Consider the following 20,200-nt stretch of genomic DNA (forward strand, 5'->3'; position numbering starts at 1 on the left):
AGACCGGTTTCAATTAAAATCCACGAGATCGGTTGTCTTCAGAGTGGGAAATAAGGCACTGGCACAGGGCAAATGACCAGTTTAAAAATTGCCTGGTCAAGTTTAAAAATTAAATCGGAGGGGGGTCAGTGGTCCACGGGACCACTAAGAAAATTCTAGGGTAACCAGGGTCCAGACAATATCCGAACTATTTTAATTACCCACTCATTGAGTTCAGAACATGTTACCCACTTCTTTAGTTTAGCAGACGACGCGCCCTGGTCAATGGTCATGGACCAGTTTATTTATTCCAGGCCAGGGGGGTTGCTGGCCCAATGTCCAGTTTTAAAAAAATCCTTATTTCCCACCCTGGTTGTCTTACTCATTGAGTTGAGAAAATTACCACTAGAGTGGCCTTTCATCCGCAAGGATATAGACTTTACTTACTTACTTACTTTATCACGTGCTTGTGGCGCCATCCCGGTGCAAAAAATGGAACTAAAAGAAAAGGCGGGAAATTTGAACGAAGTTCAAGAATACATGTAAATGGCCGAAATTCAAGTTCGTTTTCTAGATGGCGACACCATCGTTTGATAAACTTGGTGGCTGTCCGTCCGTCCCGTTGTTTTAAAAGTGTCCCGCGTTCCCCCAATAGGCAGGTTAACGCTACTCTAGTGGTAATTTTCTCAACTCAATGGTCTTACTATTATTTGCTACGTAGTGCTGAACGCACTAGAAGCCATTGAGTTGACAGTTGAGTCTCAACTCTCAACTGATTTGGTGAGAATTTTCCGTGCGTAAAGAGAAAGTACTTAATTAGATAGAAAATTAATAACTATTAAATTTTAAACGCTGGTGCAACAAGTAACTAAAGATCTTATTCAGTGATGCGAAGTAATTTTTATTTGTATCATTGTGCGGTATATTAGTTTTACTATAGTTATAAAAGTTGAAAGGCCAAGGCCCTAATCCCATGTGTTTCGGTGTTTGGAGTTGGCGGTCTTTTCGAACGTTAATAAAGCGCGTCTTGTGAAAAAGGCCCGAATAAATGCACTAAAAATTTAAAAACCGATAAATATGAATAAAGAAGAAAGTGTTAATGCCCTAAATCAAATTGTTTTTGAAAACTTGGACGTGGATGAGGTGTTCAAAGAGGTAAGAGTATTTTATAATTATTTTGTGGTGAAGGTATAAGTCGCGTTACATCAACACCATGGGAGCAAGGCATAGGAACGACATTTCACCCTTTGTTCAGCTTTCTTCGTGCCCCAATGAAGAAGTTTCTTGGCTTTGCCCTTCATTGACTTTACTAATTGATGTATTAGACAACCTTACAAAGTCTGTTTATGAATATGATAATGGTGATTTGGTTTATCTCTATAATGAAGATCAATCTGTAAGTTTTAAAATTAGTTTGGTCAAAGTTATCGTAACACCAAACCCAATATTTTAATTTTAAACGAACGCTCCAGATAAGGGTTGAAACAATTATACGTAACATAGCAACTGATTTAAATTCACGGAAAGATGTAGCGTCCGCAATTTGTTCTAAGGTATATTAGCGTTAATAACTCAAAGGTTTAACACTGTCATTCTTCAATTGATCATTTTTAACATTAGTTTCAAAAGAAACTGCCATTGGAAGTGTTTTATTTGTTACACAAGCATCACGTTTTATATTTGGAGGAATATTTTTCGAGGCAAGCTATGTCCCTTGTTGTAGCGTAAGCAGGGTTCATACAAACCTGGAAAACAGGGAAAACCTGGAAAAATCAGGGAAATAAATAGTTGACAAAAACCTCAGGAAAAATTCAGGGAAATTTCGAATTTTTAGTAAAATTCAGGGAAATCAGGGAAATTTGCGTCAAACAGGGGCCGAGTAATTAAGCAAAACGTTCATGAACACACCCTCCATAGGATTAACATTACACTATACTTTGGAGGCTCATAACTCTGGTTATATTAGAGGTACGGGGATGTCCTTTGATTATGTTATAGTCCTATTTGCCCCCCTACTTCGTTCACATTTGCTCCATGGGATACTCCATATACGGGAAAAGAACCTGGAAAATTCAGGGAAGTATATGGGGAAAAACCTAGAAATCTCAGGGAAATTTGTTTTCCAAAAGTTCTATGAACCCTGGTAAGTTCATAAGATATGTTCCATAAGTTTATCACTGGTTACAAACTGGAGCTTGTCATGAAGTGACCACGTAGGTCATAGATTCGAGGTAAAGCGACGCCCTGTGACTGGAGCGCTGTCAAAGGCTTAGTACAGACTAAATAGGAAGATGGACTGCAAAATTAACCCAGTGTGCTGTCGCTAACATTACGGAGTGTAGGCAGGCAGTGTTATACTTATGGAACATATCTTATAAACTTATGGTTGCAGTAAATTTAATATCTTAGATGGGCTTGTATTAAAATCAACTACATTTAAATATAGGACCATTTCGTCAAACGAGTCTCAAAACAGATTTTCAAAAGCAATCTTAAATTTATTTCTGTCACCGGACACTTCCAAGTCTAATTCTCAGAGAATGGCTTCTAGTAAGCTATATAACTACCCGAATTTCACAATTGTTTGACATAATTGACATAATCTTTTAGCTGTTATGTCATTTCTTATGGAAACCAACTTTGAAAGTGGAGTAAAACCTTCTATTAGAAATGTATAATAACAATTACACGTAATTATATCATCTATTAATATTATATTAATTTGAATTTGCGTGAACTTAGGCATCATCTAATATCCTGGATATCTTAATAAAAGGTTAGATTGTGTATTATCAAGAAGTGATATCTAGTTTACTAGGGAGAAGGTATTAGATGCCTAAGTATTCGCGCGCCATAGTCCCAGTTCCCCTTTCAAAATACAAAGGGGGGGGGGGCGTAAAAGGAGGCCGGGCTATTTCGCTGCCTCTCCTCAGTCGGAAAATACGTAATTTTCGTCATTCGCGTTGGCCGCGCTGACGTGAGTTTTCAAGAACCAATGAGATGCTGGTTGTAATTTAGAGGCGGCGGGGATTAACTCCAGACCTACTATACGTTTGGACTGGAGTTAAAGCTGGAAATGTGGCGAATTTATACCTTCTCCCTAATAAACTAGGTATCACTTCTTGGTATTATTAAGGGTTAAAATGTCAGATTTTTAGAGAATCTATATATTTATTTCTGAAAAAATTAGACGTGATTATTACTTCCATAAACGATCATTCAGTCAAACAATATGAAAGGTATTTTAAAAAATATTTAGTTTTAGTATTTTAATAACCAAAAAAAAAAAAAAAAAAAAATCCTGTAGATTGAGTTTGCTAACCGCAGCCATGAATATTGCTGGCACAAACCTCGCAAAGTTATCGCCATTAGCTGAATATATACTGTCAGAAATTATCAACTCAAATTTACCTGAAAAATGTAATATTTAGGTTTAATTTCTTAAAATATTAATGTAAATTTAACTAAGAACGTGGGATTTATTAGACACAACTACTAATTCTATACGAAGTCATCAATCGTGTCTTTTTAAACAAAATTCCATGTTTTTCAATGAAGTTATTCATAAAGTAATATTATCCATGTAAATAAAATTATAAACTGACGCGTTCAATATCGCCTTCACCTTGCATAGATCATGGTGATATTAGACACGAAACGACTTATAGAAACGATAGAAGTATCGTTGCAAAATGAAAGTTTAAATTGGAGATGCGCTTTGACTATTACGTCAGTTTTGCTTTATACCCATTCAGAGGGTACCAAACTTCTTTATGGTAAATTAATTAATCAATCGTAATTAATCGTTATTACAGTCGTTAAACTTCGTTACACAATTAGGTTTGTTAGATAAATGCTTAAAAGAATCTTTATCGGAAAGTAACGGTATAAAATTTACACGATGTTTGATTATGGCCAGACACGTTGCTCTGCAAAAAACTCCGACGAGTTTAACTTACGAGAAATGGTTTTACGTAAGCTTGTGTATTAATTAATTAATTGTTATTGATTTAACCTTCCTATCAACTGCGAGCTAAATTTTTTAACGAATTTAAAATAGAAATATTTTGGAGATGGAACCACGGCTTACGTAAATACACCAAATATTTTCGCGTTTCTTATAAATTGTTTAACAGAAATGGTGCCGCACGAACAAGCTCAATTTCTAAAGGTAATGTTGACTTGGAAGAAATGATAAATCCACGGTCACTTCCGAGTTGACCGGCTAAGTTTTTAACGTTTAGGTTCATTTATTGAAACCACCTAAAGTGGCACCGCAATGCCGTCCATTACTTAATGAATATATAGTGTTGGCCAAAACGAGGTTGCGAGATCTTAAAGTACGTTCTGTCGCGAATGGTTGCAAACAGGGATAGATTTAATTTTAGAAGTAGGAATGGAGAACAGAGTAATCTGGGTCTGCGTTCGTCAAAGTCCCGGACCCCCTTCCCCGGAACGGGTGGGGAGTATGAAAAAAAGAGGCGGGTCATAGCGACAGAGGTATTTTTCGCCGTCCCCGTCAGAAACGTCATCAAAACGTAGTTTAAGTGAGCCAATAAGATAATTTAAACTTTTCGTTACGTGTTGGAGGGAGGGGTTCTATACTGGGTGGTCTATGAGTCGGACTGAAGTAAATACTAACCGTTCTCCATTCCTACTTCTAAAATTAAATCTATCCCTGTTGCAAATATTCTTGAAAGTCGTACGATTGGAATTAAGTGATTATTGTTAATTAGGAGCCTTTTGAGGAGATGGGAATTTTTGTGAAAGCTTCAACTGAAGAACCAGCTGAAATTGATGTAAAAACGGCTCTAGAATCTTACGAAGCTTGTAAAAAAATACCTTCGAGTGTTATTGAAGCTAGTGTTTTAAAGAAAAATTATTTCAATAATCGATTCTTGAAAATTCTAATGAAACCCAGAGTGGTAAAGATTAATTTATTAATTTTTTTTTATTAATTGCGGGGGAGTTTATTTATATATTTCTTACGTTATAGCTTCCCGATGCGCCTGATACTAAAGTTAAATTCATAGACGAATTAAAAAAGTATACATATTTAGGCCCAATTATTAATTTTGTAGTTAACAAAATTAATTTTGTTGCGTTGTGTTGCGTAACAGAGCCGGAAAAATATCGCAAATTGATTATGACACTTATTTAGAAAATTGTAGTCTCGAAGCTGTGAAATATTTTTCTGGTAGGTTTATGAGTTGCCATTAAAGCTTTCTTCGTTACAGCCTCATTTTTATTCAGGAATTGAAAGTGATATTGATATGGACGTTGATGAAACGTCAATAGATCCGCAAAATGAGATTCAAACTGATTTAGAAATTTTATTTACTCGCATTTCAGATGGGGATACTGGTAAATAATTAAGTTGTTTTTTGGTTGCGTATTTTTAATTAGAAAATTGGTTTACAACATGAAATAGATTTTTTCACACTGATTACTAATCTTTCGACAAAACTTGCCACTTTCTTGGAAAAATTGCCTACAAGTCTAACGCCCGTTAAAAAGAATAGTTATAACTACGCGGACCTTTCGCAAATGGACGCGAAATTTAATCCGGTTATAGAACAGATTGTCAATTATTTTTGCCGAATTCGGCAATATCTCGAAGACAATCCTATAGGAATTGATATAAATTCCGAGGAAACGACATGGGATTCCTTATACGTTACAATGTTAACTTGGCACGAGATGTTGGAGTTACCACTCTTGAGTTACATTTGGAGTAATTTTTTAACGGTAATTAAGTTATTTTTTGTTAATTTATTTTTTCCCGCGTAGTTTTTAATTATTTTTACGTTAGATTCAGAATGTGGTGGATGCTTCAAAGATGAAAGGGCTTTGCTTATTGGTTTATAGAGTGCAACAAATTTATGACGTTCGTGTATTTGAAAGTGAAATGGAGAGAAAATTTCACCACGCTTTGTTCGATCGCGTGAAGATTCATTCTTCGGAACAGAGAAACAATTTCTTACGGATAACTTCGGAATTCCTTAGAATTTATTTCAATGATAAACCAGATGATGTCAATTCCATGGAAAATTCACTTTTAACCAAAGTAAAACAATGTCGGAATGGAATACATCGAAAAACAAAGAACCTAACGTTGAATTTTTGTAGTTCTTCTACGTCTATACTTGTCAAAGAAGAAATACGATTGATTCTGAACAAGAAGATAATGTTTCAAAATTCTTCAATCTTGATAAGTTTCAAAGGGAAATGAAGAAAATTTCCTTCAAATTTGAAGAGTTTTTGAAGTTGGAGTGTGATATTTCAATAGACACTTCAAGAAATCCCGAAGATAGGTCAGTCAGTCAGTATAAAATTTAAATTTAATTACTTTTCTTACTGTAAACTCAGTTTATATTGTAACTTTATAGGCTTGAAAGAATTAGGTTTCTGTTTACAGTATGCAAAATTGAGGTTGAAGAAGGGTTGTCAATATTATTTAAAGTTTTATTGAAGGAAAAACGACCAGTTTACTTTCCCTTGACCCTTTTCTTACAAGTAACGCGTCACTTGTAATTTGAATTACTAGTTATTAATTATTTTTTACTAATAGGAACTATCTAACCAATTACAACCAATGAAGGAAGGAACTTCATGGTTGCAATCTGAATTTTTATCCTTATTTGAAAGTAAACCTAAGGAACAAGCTGGCCAAATTCATTTAGATGGCCAGTTAAGGAGTTTTTTTGCGTAAATTAATTTTATTTTTAGCCTCGAATAGAGCTATCTCAGAAGCCTTAGTGTGACGTCACCCATGCTATAGAGCTATTTCAGTGGTGGAAAAATTTCGTCTGCTACGAAAATTGGGCCTGCCTTTGAGCAGCCTGGGAAATAGCACACTTCCTCTGGTCCAAAACCAGTTTATTAATTGCTTGGACTAGTTTTTTAATTCAAGAAGTGGGGGTTACTGGTCCTCAGGACCAGTTTATTAATTGCAAATCTATAGGAGAACAAAGCCTGGGACCACTCCGGAGACCAGTTTATTATTCAGGACACTAGGGGGGTCACCGGTCCCAAGGACTAGTTTAAAAAATATCCTTATTTCCCAGACTGCCTTTGAGTGTAGGGCGGCCATTTTATGAGGGTTTTCTCTATGGGCAAATAACATTGGTGACGTAGCCATTACCCCCCTCTGAAATAGCTCTATTTGCCCATAGAACCAAAGCGGTACCAAACATGGCCGCCCACTGCCAAAGCTAAGCCCGTGACGTTTTACCTAGGCACTGACGTCACAACTGAGATAGCTCTATTCGCGAATCCATGATTTAACTGTTGCAGTTACACTTTTAGATTGGCATGTGGACTTTCACCACATTTTCTCTTTGTTAATTATCCCAATGAAAATGTTTCGGAAGCCTCCATGGTCACTGTTAAAAATATAATAGAAAATTATATGGTAAGTAGTTAACCCGATTTTAGTTCGGTTTTAGGTTAAGAAAAATGCGGTTTATCGCTGTTTTACGCTTTTATTGGATTTGGACAAGAGTCAGGTACAAAAAAGTTTAAGTTTTGTTACAAAAACTGTTCAAAAATGGCAAATGAGCGAGATCTTCAATGTTTAAAACGCTTCGGCTTTTGCGTAACGCGAAATTTGATGAATTGATTGGTATGGTGAGGTATTTTTTGGCTAATTGACTTAGATAAGGTAAGATAGGAGACATATTTCGCCACCATTCCATCGGATCAGCTTTGAAATTGGTGCTAGCGCATCTGTTGTATCGTTGAATTTCTTCTTGAGCTTGCGTGGACAAATTTGCGTCGGCTTCTCCTTCTGTGGGCAAACTTTCAAATAGTCTCTCCAATGAGCTGTAAGAGTCCAAGTGTCCATTTTGAGTTGTTTTCCTCGGTGGTTTCAAGTACGTGATTTCTTCCATGATTTGTTGTTCCACGTTTTCTTTATTATTCATTAGAGCTAGATTCTTGAATCTCGGATCGAGCCACATGCTTTTCTCTAATAAGATTATCGTTTCCGCTTCCGAATAATAGGATTCGATTTTATCAGTCATTATTCTTTTGAAAGATTGAGCGAGATGGGAATCGTTGTTGTAGGGTTTGATGATCTCCAAGAATTTGTAACGTAAGGGGATCAGCATTGAAATTGGGATGTGATTCATTTCATTCATTACCGAAAGAAAGTTATCGACTTTATCCAGTTCGCAGCGCAATTCTTTTATTTCAATCCATTGTTTCGTTGATAATTTTAAAGACAAAGACGTTTTCTGATTGGGATTGGCGACGCCAATTGATTCCTGTTTCAAAACTTCTTCCAGTCTGTTTGTCACGGCTTGGTATACTTCCAGAATTTTCATGTTTTTGACGTTAAAGTTTATTTTCTCCAACAAGCTACCGCAAACTCCTTCGCTGAGCGCGTCTTGTAAAGCCACGCAAAGTACAGTTTCGAAACTCGGGATGCTAACCACTCCCAGAAATGAGCAGTTCTTTTCAAAATTCATCATGGAGCTTGTTGATGAAACTAATTCTTTATTTCCTCCGTTAAAAACGCTGACATTCATTTCGTTTAACAGCCTTTTGATTCTCTCAGTTGTAAATTTCCAATTAGTATGATTGGTATTTGTCGATAAGTTCCCCAAGACTTGATTCCTAATCTTCCAACGCGCGTCTAAATAGCAAACCCGTACTTCTAAATAAGTAATACACCAACGTGAAACCCATTCTTCTAATAATAAAGAGAAAACTTCAATTTGATCTTGAATCAAAGATAATTTGAAATCAGCTTGACATTTACGGTATTTCGCTTTTAGCATATTGTTAAAGATATCTAAATTGAAGGTGAAGTTGTCATTTAGATCGGGGCTAAGGATTTTTAATAGACTTTGGAAACCGTCTTTTGTGACCATATCAGACCCAACGAGGTCTTTAACAGAGTAGTCTACGAGATGTTCGTAAATTTTATCAGAGGGTTTGGTGGTGGTGGTTTTATTTGGCGTTGTTATAGGAATAACGTCATATTTGAGGACATCAGATTCCTCAAAGTCTTGCTCAGTATCTAAGTCCTCCAATACTTCAAAATTATCATCAAAATCGTTTGAATCATTGGCGCCTTTCTGTCGTTTATAAGAATCTTTCCTACCATTGGGTCTACCTCTTTTTTTGCAATTTCTAGGGCTGTCAGATAGTTCTAACCTATTGAGTCTAACAACAGTTTTTTTATTATGAGTGTGTAATGGTTGGAATTCCGTTTCATCAAGGTTTTTTTCATTCCTCTTCCTTGGCAATTCGATTTCAGGGTGTTTTCTCGCGAGATGGCCGTATAAATTCGTGGTATTTCCGCAGTAACCTATTTCGGGTGCCGAACATCCATTGACAAGGCAAAAAACAGTCCCAGAATGCTCTGGTAAAATGGTAACCCCGTCTTTCGAACATAACCCGAAATATTGCCATATTAGTGATTTTCCTTTTGGTAAGGGTATTAGATAATATCCTTGGGCGTTTAGATTAGATATTTTTTCATTTGATACTTGTTGAGTATGAGAAATTAACGCTACAACGTTACTTGGTTGATTGTCCTTCATTTCATCGCTGTTTTCTTCGTAATCATCGTCATTTTCTTCGTTAATATCATCGCATTGCGATTTTTCGTTTATTTCCTCTTCGATTGATGTTAAATTCGACATCGATTCATCCTTTATAGTATCGCCCGCCTCCATTGTTGACATTATCGCCGCGTTCCTGATAGTGGGCTTTGCTGGAAGATTGCGGCGGTAACAACGCCCTATTCGTTCACGAACAGTGAATAAATTCAATTCAAATCCAATAACTATTAGCGGACGATCTATCTCTACTTCCCTGTTTTCTCTTTATTAACACACTATCGTAGAACAAGGTCGATGCAAAGACGCGCTCTACGATTCGCTCGTTTCTTTCCTATCGATTATTTCATTATCGATCTCAATGTTTTTGTTTTTCCCACCCTAGTTTGTAGTTTTATACGAAACTCAATTGAACTCGATATTGAAAATGTTCAAAATATCGCTAAAATTTAGTTTTTAATATTTTAGAAGCCATATATGTGCGAATCTGGATATCTAACTAAGAAGTTGACTGTTTATTTACATCTTGTAAGTACTAAAATTTAAATCCCCCATTTTTGGCGCGCTTTAGACCCCATGATGGGGTACAACCAATCAGCGTGTAGGAAATCTTAGGCGGGATTTATGAAAATATTTACTCGTGGGCATATTTAATTTTCTCTATGGCCTAATTAATTATAGATTGATTTAATTTTCTCTGGGGCCTAATTAATTATAGATTGATTTAATTTTCTCTGGGGCCTAATTAATTATAGATTGATTTAATTTTCTCTGGGGCCTAATTAACTATAGATCGATTTAATTTTCTCTGGGGCCTAATTAACTATAGATCGATTTAATTTTCTCTGGGGCCTAATTAATTATAGATCGATTTAATTTTCTCTGGGGCCTAATTAATTATAGATTGATTTAATTTCCTCTGGGGCCTAATTAATTATAGATTGATTTAATTTTCTCTGGGGCCTAATTAATTATAGATTGATTTAATTTTCTCTGGGGCCTAATTAATTATAGATTGATTTAATTTTCTCTGGGGCCTAATTAATTGTAGATTGATTTAATTTTCTCTGGGGCCTAATTAATTATAGATTGATTTAATTTTCTCTGGGGCCTAATTAATTATAGATTGATTTAATTTTCTCTGGGGCCTAATTAATTATAGATTGATTTAATTTTCTCTGGGGCCTAATTAACTATAGATCGATTTCATTTTCTCTGGGGCCTAATTAACTATAGATCGATTTAATTTTCTCTGGGGCCTAATTAATTATAGATCGATTTAATTTTCTCTGGGGCCTAATTAATTATAGATTGATTTAATTTTCTCTGGGGCCTAATTAATTATAGATTGATTTAATTTTCTCTGGGGCCTAATTAATTATAGATTGATTTAATTTTCTCTGGGGCCTAATTAATTATAGATTGATTTAATTTTCTCTGGGGCCTAATTAATTGTAGATTGATTTAATTTTCTCTGGGGCCTAATTAATTATAGATTGATTTAATTTTCTCTGGGGCCTAATTAATTATAGATTGATTTAATTTTCTCTGGGGCCTAATTAATTGTAGATTGATTTAATTTTCTCTGGGGCCTAATTAATTGTAGATTGATTTAATTTTCTCTGGGGCCTAATTAATTGTAGATTGATTTAATTTTCTCTGGGGCCTAATTAATTGTAGATTGATTTAATTTTCTCTGGGGCCTAATTAATTATAGATTGATTTAATTTTCTCTGGGGCCTAATTAATTATAGATTGATTTAATTTTCTCTGGGGCCTAATTAATTGTAGATTGATTTAATTTTCTCTGGGGCCTAATTAATTGTAGATTGATTTAATTTTCTCTGGGGCCTAATTAATTGTAGATTGATTTAATTTTCTCTGGGGCCTAATTAATTGTAGATTGATTTAATTTTCTCTGGGGCCTAATTAATTATAGATTGATTTAATTTTCTCTGGGGCCTAATTAATTATAGATTGATTTAATTTTCTCTGGGGCCTAATTAATTATAGATTGATTTAATTTTCTCTGGGGCCTAATTAACTATAGATCGATTTAATTTTCTCTGGGGCCTAATTAACTATAGATCGATTTAATTTTCTCTGGGGCCTAATTAATTATAGATCGATTTAATTTTCTCTGGGGCCTAATTAATTATAGATCGATTTAATTTTCTCTGGGGCCTAATTAATTATAGATTGATTTAATTTTCTCTGGGGCCTAATTAATTATAGATTGATTTAATTTTCTCTGGGGCCTAATTAATTATAGATTGATTTAATTTTCTCTGGGGCCTAATTAATTATAGATTGATTTAATTTTCTCTGGGGCCTAATTAATTATAGATTGATTTAATTTTCTCTGGGGCCTAATTAATTATAGATTGATTTAATTTTCTCTGGGGCCTAATTAATTGTAGATTGATTTAATTTTCTCTGGGGCCTAATTAATTGTAGATTGATTTAATTTTCTCTGGGGCCTAATTAATTGTAGATTGATTTAATTTTCTCTGGGGCCTAATTAATTATAGATTGATTTAATTTTCTCTGGGGCCTAATTAATTATAGATTGATTTAATTTTCTCTGGGGCCTAATTAATTATAGATTGATTTAATTTTCTCTGGGCCTAATTAATTGTAGCTAGATTTAATTTTCTCTGGGCCTAATTAATTGTAGCTAGATTTAATTTTCTCTGGGCCTAATTAATTATAGATTGATTTAATTTTCTCTGGGCCTAATTAATTATAGATTGATTTAATTTTCTCTGGGCCTAATTAATTGTAGATTGATTTAATTTTCTCTGGGGCCTAATTAATTGTAGATTGATTTAATTTTCTCTGGGGCCTAATTAATTGTAGATTGATTTAATTTTCTCTGGGGCCTAATTAATTGTAGATTGATTTAATTTTCTCTGGGGCCTAATTAATTATAGATTGATTTAATTTTCTCTGGGCCTAATTAATTGTAGCTAGATTTAATTTTCTCTGGGCCTAATTAATTGTAGCTAGATTTAATTTTCTCTGGGCCTAATTAATTGTAGCTAGATTTAATTTTCTCTGGGCCTAATTAATTATAGATTGATTTAATTTTCTCTGGGCCTAATTAATTATAGATTGATTTAATTTTCTTAGGGTATAATTAGACGAAGGAATGCTGAGGAAGTTTTCAAGTTTTTCAATACTAACTGTCCTCTTATTATATCGTCAGTGATTCACTTTTGGCCCGTTATGCCTAATTGCTATTCTGATAGAGAAAATCAGTATATCGAAACATACTTCAACGAAATAAGGTCACTTTTTGATAAGGAGACTAAATCCACTCTGTTGCCTAACGAATTAATAGGCTTAATTTTATACAAAACTGGTTTGAGAAATATTTTGCAAACCATGGAGAATAAGTCGTTTTTAAATGAAGTTTACCAATCTGCCGTTCAATATATGATTATAGAACATTCTCTACAATTTACTACCTTTAAGGTACATTGGCGCCGCCGTGACTTCTATTTATATATGATATCTAATAGGTTTTTCATTCAATTGTAGCCTACTGTAAAATGGCCGAAAGATTACTTAAAGTTTATTAGCGCAAACCCTGATATTCTAAATTATTGCAAACAAGGCGTATTTGAAAATGGTTTAATGTGTAAAACGTTCCCAGAATCCATAGTTTTGGTTTATCCGTTAATAGTTTCAACGTAAGTCGCAAATTTCGATGTCAATTGGCCATATGTCTAATCAGCGCCACTAGCGGATGGTCTGAGAACTACTCCCATAGAGACTAGGTATATTTAAGAGGGTTTGCAGAATCATAGCCAGGTGGCTCGAACGCCGCGCCATCTGACGAAAATTCTGCAAACCCGCTTAAATATACCTAGTCTCTATGGGAGTAGTTTTCAGACCATCCGCTAGTGGCGCTGATTAGACATATGGCCAATTCTGGAATTTTATTAATATTTTTGTAAGATATGTTCCATAAGTATGACACTACCTATACTTCGTAATGCGAGAGACTTACAGCTCGAGCTAGTTCGAGTCTCGAGAACGACGCGAGAATATGACTACACTCGGTTTTACAGTCCATCTTCCTATTTACTATTTAGTCTGTACTAAGCCTTTGACAGCGCCTGATCTATGACGTCTCACCTACGTTGTCACTTCATGATAAGCTCTCAGTAACCAGTGACAACTGACAACATATCTTATAAACATAATTACGAATTAAAACTAATAGATTTAACTTTAGTTTGATGTTGGAGTTACACGAATCGGAGTTCATCGAATCCAGTTCCATTAATTTTCGCATTGCATCTTTAATAATATTATTAACAAATCTTTCTACGTGCAATAATATTGACGACAAAGTCAAAACTTTACCAATGGCTGAACATATTGTTGCATTAACAAATGTTACTAGTCGAACTGTGAAACTCCTGCAAAACATTCCATATATGATGCTAACAGCTTTATCCAAAGTTAATAATAATAAGGTTACTTTTAATTTAAATTTAGAACACTTGATTAATTTAACGCTCTGTTTTCAGGATTTAATTGAAAAATGTATCCCTCCTGTTAAATTAACAATCATACAAAGGATTAAACAACAATGAGTCAATGATGTTTTATTTTGCGTTTTACATTTCCTTAATGGTAAGTAAATATGTTTAATTACATTTAAAATTAAATAAGTTCATTAATTCTTTACAAGCCAAATCTGGCAGGCATTCTTTTGGGTGTCCCTGGTGTACCGGGTTCTTTGCGACCTGGTGTAACAATTCGTGTTCTAAAAGAAATATATTATATTAATTAATCCTTTATTAACTAACGTTACTTTGAACCTTACTTTTTAATTAGAGATATTGATTTAGCTTCAATTTCATCTTTTCTCTGTCTAATTTGCTCCTGAGCTAATGCCATTTCTTCCTCCATTTGAGTTTGATTTTCCTTGGCAATTCTTCTACCATCCAATCTGGATTTTCCCGCGTGTTTAACGCTAAAAAACATGGGACCTAATTCGGCTAACCAGTTTCCATCAACTGCGGTAACGCATTGCATGTATTCCTGCAACAAAATATTAAAAATTAATCTTTAGTCTAACAATCGGATTAATTAAACTTTACTTTGGATGTCATGACGAGTTCGTGATAAACAACGTAATCAGGCGTAAAACCCATTCCAAATAGAGCGCTGGTTGGATGTAAATGGCATGGCATTCCAGTACGACAGTTGACGTACTCCCCAATGCCCTTAAGTCTCGCGGCTTGATGAAAATAAGCTGAACAAATGCATTTTCGAATTATATCCCAATCAGTTCCGCATGAAATTAACTTCATCTTCTGTTGATCCATAATTTCCTTTAACTGCTGTCTAACTTCTCTCACTTTCCTCATGGCTTTGACGTGAATAAAGTGTTCGTTGCACCACGTCGCTGAATAACTTTAAGTACAATTACAAATTAATTAAAAATTCACTACATTTTGCTTTTACTTTTAGGTATACTTATGCTGTTTCCATTGAATATAAACATTCAAGTACGTTAAATGATCACTTTCAGGGACTTGGAACTTTTCGTGGGCGGCGTCACTCTCTTCCTCGCGACCTTTTGGTCGATAGAAAATTGCGGGAACTGATAACATTGATACAATAATCTAGAATGAAAATTAATTAATATTTGTTAATTAACAATTTTTCCATCAAGTAATTGTACTATCTTTTTTACGCGTTGTTACCAGTATATCCATACTGCATTCCATTTCACACGACGCGATTAGCATTTTAGACATAGCTGGATCCAATGGAAATTCTTCCATGGAACGTCCCAATGGTGTTAAATTCCCAACGTTATCCAAAGCGCCCAATATCCATAATTGATACATGGAATTTAGCATATTGTCTTCCGGAGGTGGGTCCATAAAATGAAACTGCAGAAGATCCTGAACGCCGAGTGACTTCAATAATAGAACTACGTTCGATAAATTAGTTCTTTGAATTTCAGGAACAGTTGTTAAAAGCATTTCTTGCTTATATTGACTTTCGGTGTATAAACGAAAACAATTTCTGTGGTAAATAAGAAAGAGTTTATTAGTTTAGAAGGTAGGTGTTAGGAAATGTAGCGGTAGACATTACCCCGGTCCTGTTCGTCCAGCTCGACCGGATCTTTGATTCGCATTGGCTTGACTGATAGGGTAAATCTGCAAGGCATCCATACCAATTCGAGGGTTATAAACCTTTAATTTGCAATAACCACTGTCTACTACAAACATGATTCCATCAACTGTTAACGATGTTTCGGCTATGTTAGTAGCCACGACGCATTTTCTAATTCCATCAGGAGCCTTTTGGAATATTTTCGCTTGCAAGTCACTAGGTAATTGAGAGTAAATCGGCAAAATTGCCAATTGCGGCGCATTATCAATCTCTCCCAGGCGATCTACAATTAACAAAATTTAAATTGTTAAATAACAATGCTTTAGAATTGTTTCATTTCGGGTTATTAATGTTTTTACCAGAAATTAGTTCGCAAGTAACTTCAATGTCCTCCTGTCCAGGCATAAATATTAGAATGTCGCCTGGAGTAGTTTGAAGATGGATTTGCAAGGCTTGTTTTACAGCCGCGTCAACGTAATCCTCAACAGGGTTCTTGCTAAAGAATAATTCAACTGGAAAGGTACGTCCGGGTATTTTAAATTCGGGTACTGAACCAAAAAAAGACGCGAATTTCGAGGAATCCATGGTAGCTGATGTAACAATTAATTTCAAGTCTTGTCTCCGAGCTACAACCTATTGATGGATAAAAGTTTGTAGACTTATATCAAAGTGAAAAAGGTAGAGGTGTGCGAGTCCTAATTTTTAGGTTTCGAGTCCGAGTCCGAGTCCTGGAAAAGTGGACTCGTCGAGTCCTCGAGTCCAATTTTGCAGGACTCGTCGAGTCCATCGAGTCCTTAAAACATGGTTTCGAGTCCATTTTCGAGTCCAAAAAACATGGTTTCGAGCCCAAAATTCGTCAAATTTGCTCTTAAAACATTTTCTATTTTTTTTTTCTAACTGTTTCAAAACTAAACATTAATAGTAATTTTAACTTTTTTAAATATGAAAACATTTTTATCAGTAGCTGATAAAGTTGCCTATTAAGTTGGTAAAGAAAAATGGACTCGACAAGCCCTAAACGGGTAATTTTAGGCCTTGGACCAGGACCCGGGTACCCGTTCGAGTCCTAGGAAAACCAGTTTCGAGTCCGAGTACTCGGACTCGGACTCGAACTCGAGTACCCGTCATTTTCGAGTACCCGCACAGCCCTAGAAAAAGGTTAACTCTTACTTCTCTCAGTAAACCAAAAAGGACATCAGTGCTTAAGGAGCGTTCATGAGCTTCATCCATTATAATAGCACTGTAATGATCCAAATCAGATTCCCTGAGGGATTCTCTTAATAGTATACCATCTGTCATATATTTGATGATCGTGTTCTGTTTTGAAAAATAATATTAATTTGATTTTTAGTACTAAGTAATAACTTATGACAACAACTTTACCTCACTAGTACAGTCCTCAAAACGAATGGCATATCCAACTTCTTCACCTAAATTACATCCCATTTCATCCGAAACTCTCTTAGCAACTGACATGGCGGCCACGCGTCTAGGTTGGGTGCACCCAATAATGCCATACTTGCTGTAACCATCCTCGTGCAAGTACTGTGTCAATTGGGTTGTTTTTCCAGAGCCAGTTTCGCCCACGATAATAACTATACTGTTATCTCTAATAACATTAAGTAACTCTTGTCTAACAGCAAAAACGGGAAGGTATTGTCTTTGCTGTAGCATTGATTTCTTTCTAGCAAAATCACTGGAAGCTTGTCCACTTCCTTTCATGTGTTCCGCAAATCTGTGTTCAGCTTTGTAGTCTTTATTGTTGTCTTCCTCATCCTCTTCCGCAATCTTCTTTTTCCCATCATCATCTCGTTTGACTCCCATTATCTCTCCAATTCTAGTTCCAGCCAATTCCCATTCCTTTTTCTGAGCTTTACGACGTTCCTTTTGTTCTCTGTAGTATCTTACAATGGCACTTCCTTTACGCGATATTATTGCCATGTCAGAAGCTGGATCTTTGACGGGAATAATTGGTTCTGGTTGTTTAGTGAAGACTATTCTTCCATCCAAAAATGGAGGAACAAGATTATGGACCAATAAATGTACTCTGGCTTCGCTAACTTCTTCAAAATCATCATCGTGGTCTATTTTTTGTACCACTCCACTGGTTAACATTCTATTTGTTTCCCACATCTCATTATCTTTGTGAATTTGGCGCTGTTGCGCTGACATTTTCTTCTTTTTCTTCAACTCCATCGCCTCTTCTTTTTTCTTGGTGTATTCGACGGAAAGTCCGGAGAAAGGGTTATGAACATCATCGTAACCTTCATCCATAGAATACCATTCTCTATCGAGTCTTTTTTGCTCCTCTTCCCAGTGGCCCTTTTCTTCTTCAGCATCCCATGGTATTGCTTTTCCATCTTCCCTTTCTTTCTGGCTGGAAATTTGGGGTGTGGCTCCAGTTTTTCTCCGATCTGGTGCCCAACTGTTATATTTGTGAGTGGGTGTTGCAGCTGGAGTGTAATCGTAAGGCCTGATGATGAAAATTAAGAGTTATAATCAGGTTTATTAATATTAACCATTTAAATTACCTTCTTTCTGATCTATCACCCCTTTCACTACTCCGTCTTGAATTTGGGGTTGGTAGATCCCAAGCGGAATGATGGAGAGGGGTTTCTTCATCCTCTTCCCAATTGGTTCTTGATGGGGAATCTTTGGGTCTTATGGAAGGTGACGGAGGTTCGTCTCGTCTTCTCGGAGTCTCATCCCAGTCTCGTCTTGAAGATCTGTTGGAATACTCACCCTTGCTGGGGCTTCTTTGAGACCTCTCACCATCTTTACGGCGTTTAGAACTACTATGTTTATGTTTATCCTTCTTGGAAGAAGCGTAAACTCCCTTTTCTCTTTCGCGATCATGTCGACTATGCTGTTTTTCTTTATAAGAGGTGCTAACGCCTCCAGTGTGCGATGGAGTTTCAATTCGAGCGGGTCTATAATGCCTGAAAATGCAAATTGAGACATTAGATAGGCCACACAATCACATACTACAATGTCTTATATACCTTGGTTTATCAGTTTTATCTCTGGAATCTTTTTCTCGATCAACCTCAACGTCTTCCCAATCGTCATTATAGGAACTTACTCTTGAACGTTTTTCTGGTTCATCTCTTAGCTCTCTTTCTTTCCTCTTAGCGGCAGCGAGAACGTCCAATCCTAGTAGTGAGGTTTTTCGTTCTGGAGCCTTAAATACGTGTTTATCATCGTCCGATTTTGGTTTTTTTAATATTAATCCACCGACTTCGTCTTGGCTTCCTTCCAACCTATGTATGGACTCTAAATTTATGTTACTTTTATTCATTTTAAAAATTTAATGCAGTATTTTAATGAGTGAATGACAATTGACCAGGGCACATCGTCTGCTAAATTAAGCAATACCGTTACAGTAACCGTCAGGCTGGGAAATAGCACACTTCTCTGGTCCAAAACCAGTTTATTAATTGCTTGGACTAGTTTTTTAATTCAAGAAGTGGGGGTTACTGGTCCTCGGGACCAGTTTATTAATTGCAAATCTATTGGAGAGCAAAGGCTGGGACCAGTCCGGAGACCAGTAAATAATTTCAGACACTAGGGGGTCACTGGTCCAAAGGACTAGTTTAAAAAATATCCTTATTTCCCAGCCTGGTAACCGTACAGCATCGGCAAGAAAGGAGGGCTGTAAATAAACCTACTCACGTTAATCAAGGCCAGAAGGCCTGTGCTCGCATAGAGACTATAAACCCCAGGTTTAGTCTCTATGGTGCTCGGCGCCGATTTTTATTTTTTCGTTTGGCAATTTAATGTGCCGAATTCTCTCACCCGAGAGCGCTATTAGTTGGAAGGAAAGGGAGGGTGAAGTGGAAATCAAGTTTTTTTTTATCGATTCTTCTTCAGTCTGCATTGTGAAACATTCAGAAAATACTTCCAAATGATTTTAAAATTCAAATTAGATTCCGATTTTAAGAATAATTTGAAGTATCCCCCTCTGACCAATCGCGTAACGCCCTCTTATATACATCCTCCTTGATTATTCGTCAAATAACGGACGGAAAATTATAAAATAGGTCTCAAAAAAAAAATTAAAACTTACTTGACTTCTCATTTAAAATTCGGCCACAAAAAAAAATCGGTAAATACATTAAAAATGCCCCAAAACCATAGATATAGTAAAACTATGTCCAAAAACCGAGTCCACTTCCGAATTTTTTTCCCATAGAAAAAGCATTACGAGGAAAACTGGGCGAAAGTCGGAACTAGGGGCGATTTTGATAGTCGTTTTTTAACATGGGGCTTGAGTAAAGCTGGCAGGCCTTCTACTACTGGTAATCTAAGTTGGCCATGCCAAGGTCTTTAAAATTCGCCCCTCCCGAAAGCAGGGATAAGGGAGCCGAAAGTCCCGGAACTACCGCGCATGATTAACGTAGGCAGTGCCCACTCGATCACGCGCTTAACGGTTGTGCTTTAAAAATATTTACACGATTGTAGGAATCAAATGACATTTATACATCAAATTTTATAAATAAATCAAGCAT

The 20,200-nt window shown here is 35.9% G+C and overlaps 2 protein-coding genes and 1 long non-coding RNA gene across 6 annotated transcripts; 1 reads left to right on the forward strand and 2 right to left on the reverse strand.

Moving 5' to 3' along the window:
• The first annotated feature begins 722 nt into the window (after positions 1-722).
• LOC149651834 (uncharacterized) lies at positions 723-15,246 on the forward strand. Of its 4 annotated transcripts, none has more exons than XM_089848916.1 (30): positions 723-1,134; positions 1,235-1,375; positions 1,452-1,532; positions 1,600-1,679; positions 2,426-2,529; positions 2,590-2,651; positions 2,722-2,755; positions 3,170-3,218; positions 3,287-3,399; positions 3,466-3,548; positions 3,614-3,755; positions 3,820-3,953; positions 4,040-4,150; positions 4,224-4,319; positions 4,716-4,904; positions 4,976-5,025; positions 5,100-5,176; positions 5,233-5,343; positions 5,411-5,727; positions 5,792-6,046; positions 6,109-6,293; positions 6,369-6,495; positions 6,551-6,687; positions 7,276-7,393; positions 10,017-10,076; positions 12,681-13,025; positions 13,092-13,243; positions 13,792-14,020; positions 14,090-14,195; positions 15,039-15,246. In XM_089848916.1, the coding sequence occupies exons 1-29, from the start codon at positions 1,057-1,059 to the stop codon at positions 14,153-14,155; spliced, it is 3,726 nt and encodes a 1,241-aa protein (XP_089705042.1). In that variant the 5' UTR covers positions 723-1,056; the 3' UTR covers positions 14,156-14,195; positions 15,039-15,246. The 4 variants fall into 4 exon arrangements, with proteins under 4 accessions (XP_089705042.1, XP_089705043.1, XP_089705044.1 ...); XM_089848917.1 differs by having other exon boundaries at positions 15,100-15,246; XM_089848918.1 differs by having other exon boundaries at positions 7,288-7,393.
• LOC149651835 (uncharacterized) lies at positions 1,404-2,222 on the reverse strand. Its single transcript, XR_016371358.1, has 2 exons — positions 1,888-2,222; positions 1,404-1,742 (listed from the first exon to the last, which is right to left on the reverse strand). It is a non-coding gene; the product is annotated as an uncharacterized LOC149651835 (long non-coding RNA).
• Prp16 (ATP-dependent RNA helicase l(1)G0007) lies at positions 14,142-19,391 on the reverse strand. Its single transcript, XM_089848921.1, has 11 exons — positions 18,695-19,391; positions 18,224-18,631; positions 17,076-18,165; positions 16,863-17,009; positions 16,052-16,325; positions 15,672-15,975; positions 15,275-15,602; positions 15,045-15,193; positions 14,666-14,981; positions 14,389-14,606; positions 14,142-14,328 (listed from the first exon to the last, which is right to left on the reverse strand). Exons 1-11 carry the CDS (start codon positions 18,988-18,990, stop codon positions 14,247-14,249), a joined length of 3,612 nt encoding a protein of 1,203 aa, XP_089705047.1. The 5' UTR covers positions 18,991-19,391; the 3' UTR covers positions 14,142-14,246.
• Between the last annotated feature and the right edge of the window lie 809 nt (positions 19,392-20,200).

The sequence above is a fragment of the Phalangium opilio genome, unplaced genomic scaffold, assembly GCF_054372755.1.
Source record: "Phalangium opilio isolate 3A_F unplaced genomic scaffold, DU_Popi_V2 ptg000082l_1, whole genome shotgun sequence".
Classification (NCBI taxonomy): domain Eukaryota; kingdom Metazoa; phylum Arthropoda; class Arachnida; order Opiliones; family Phalangiidae; genus Phalangium; species Phalangium opilio.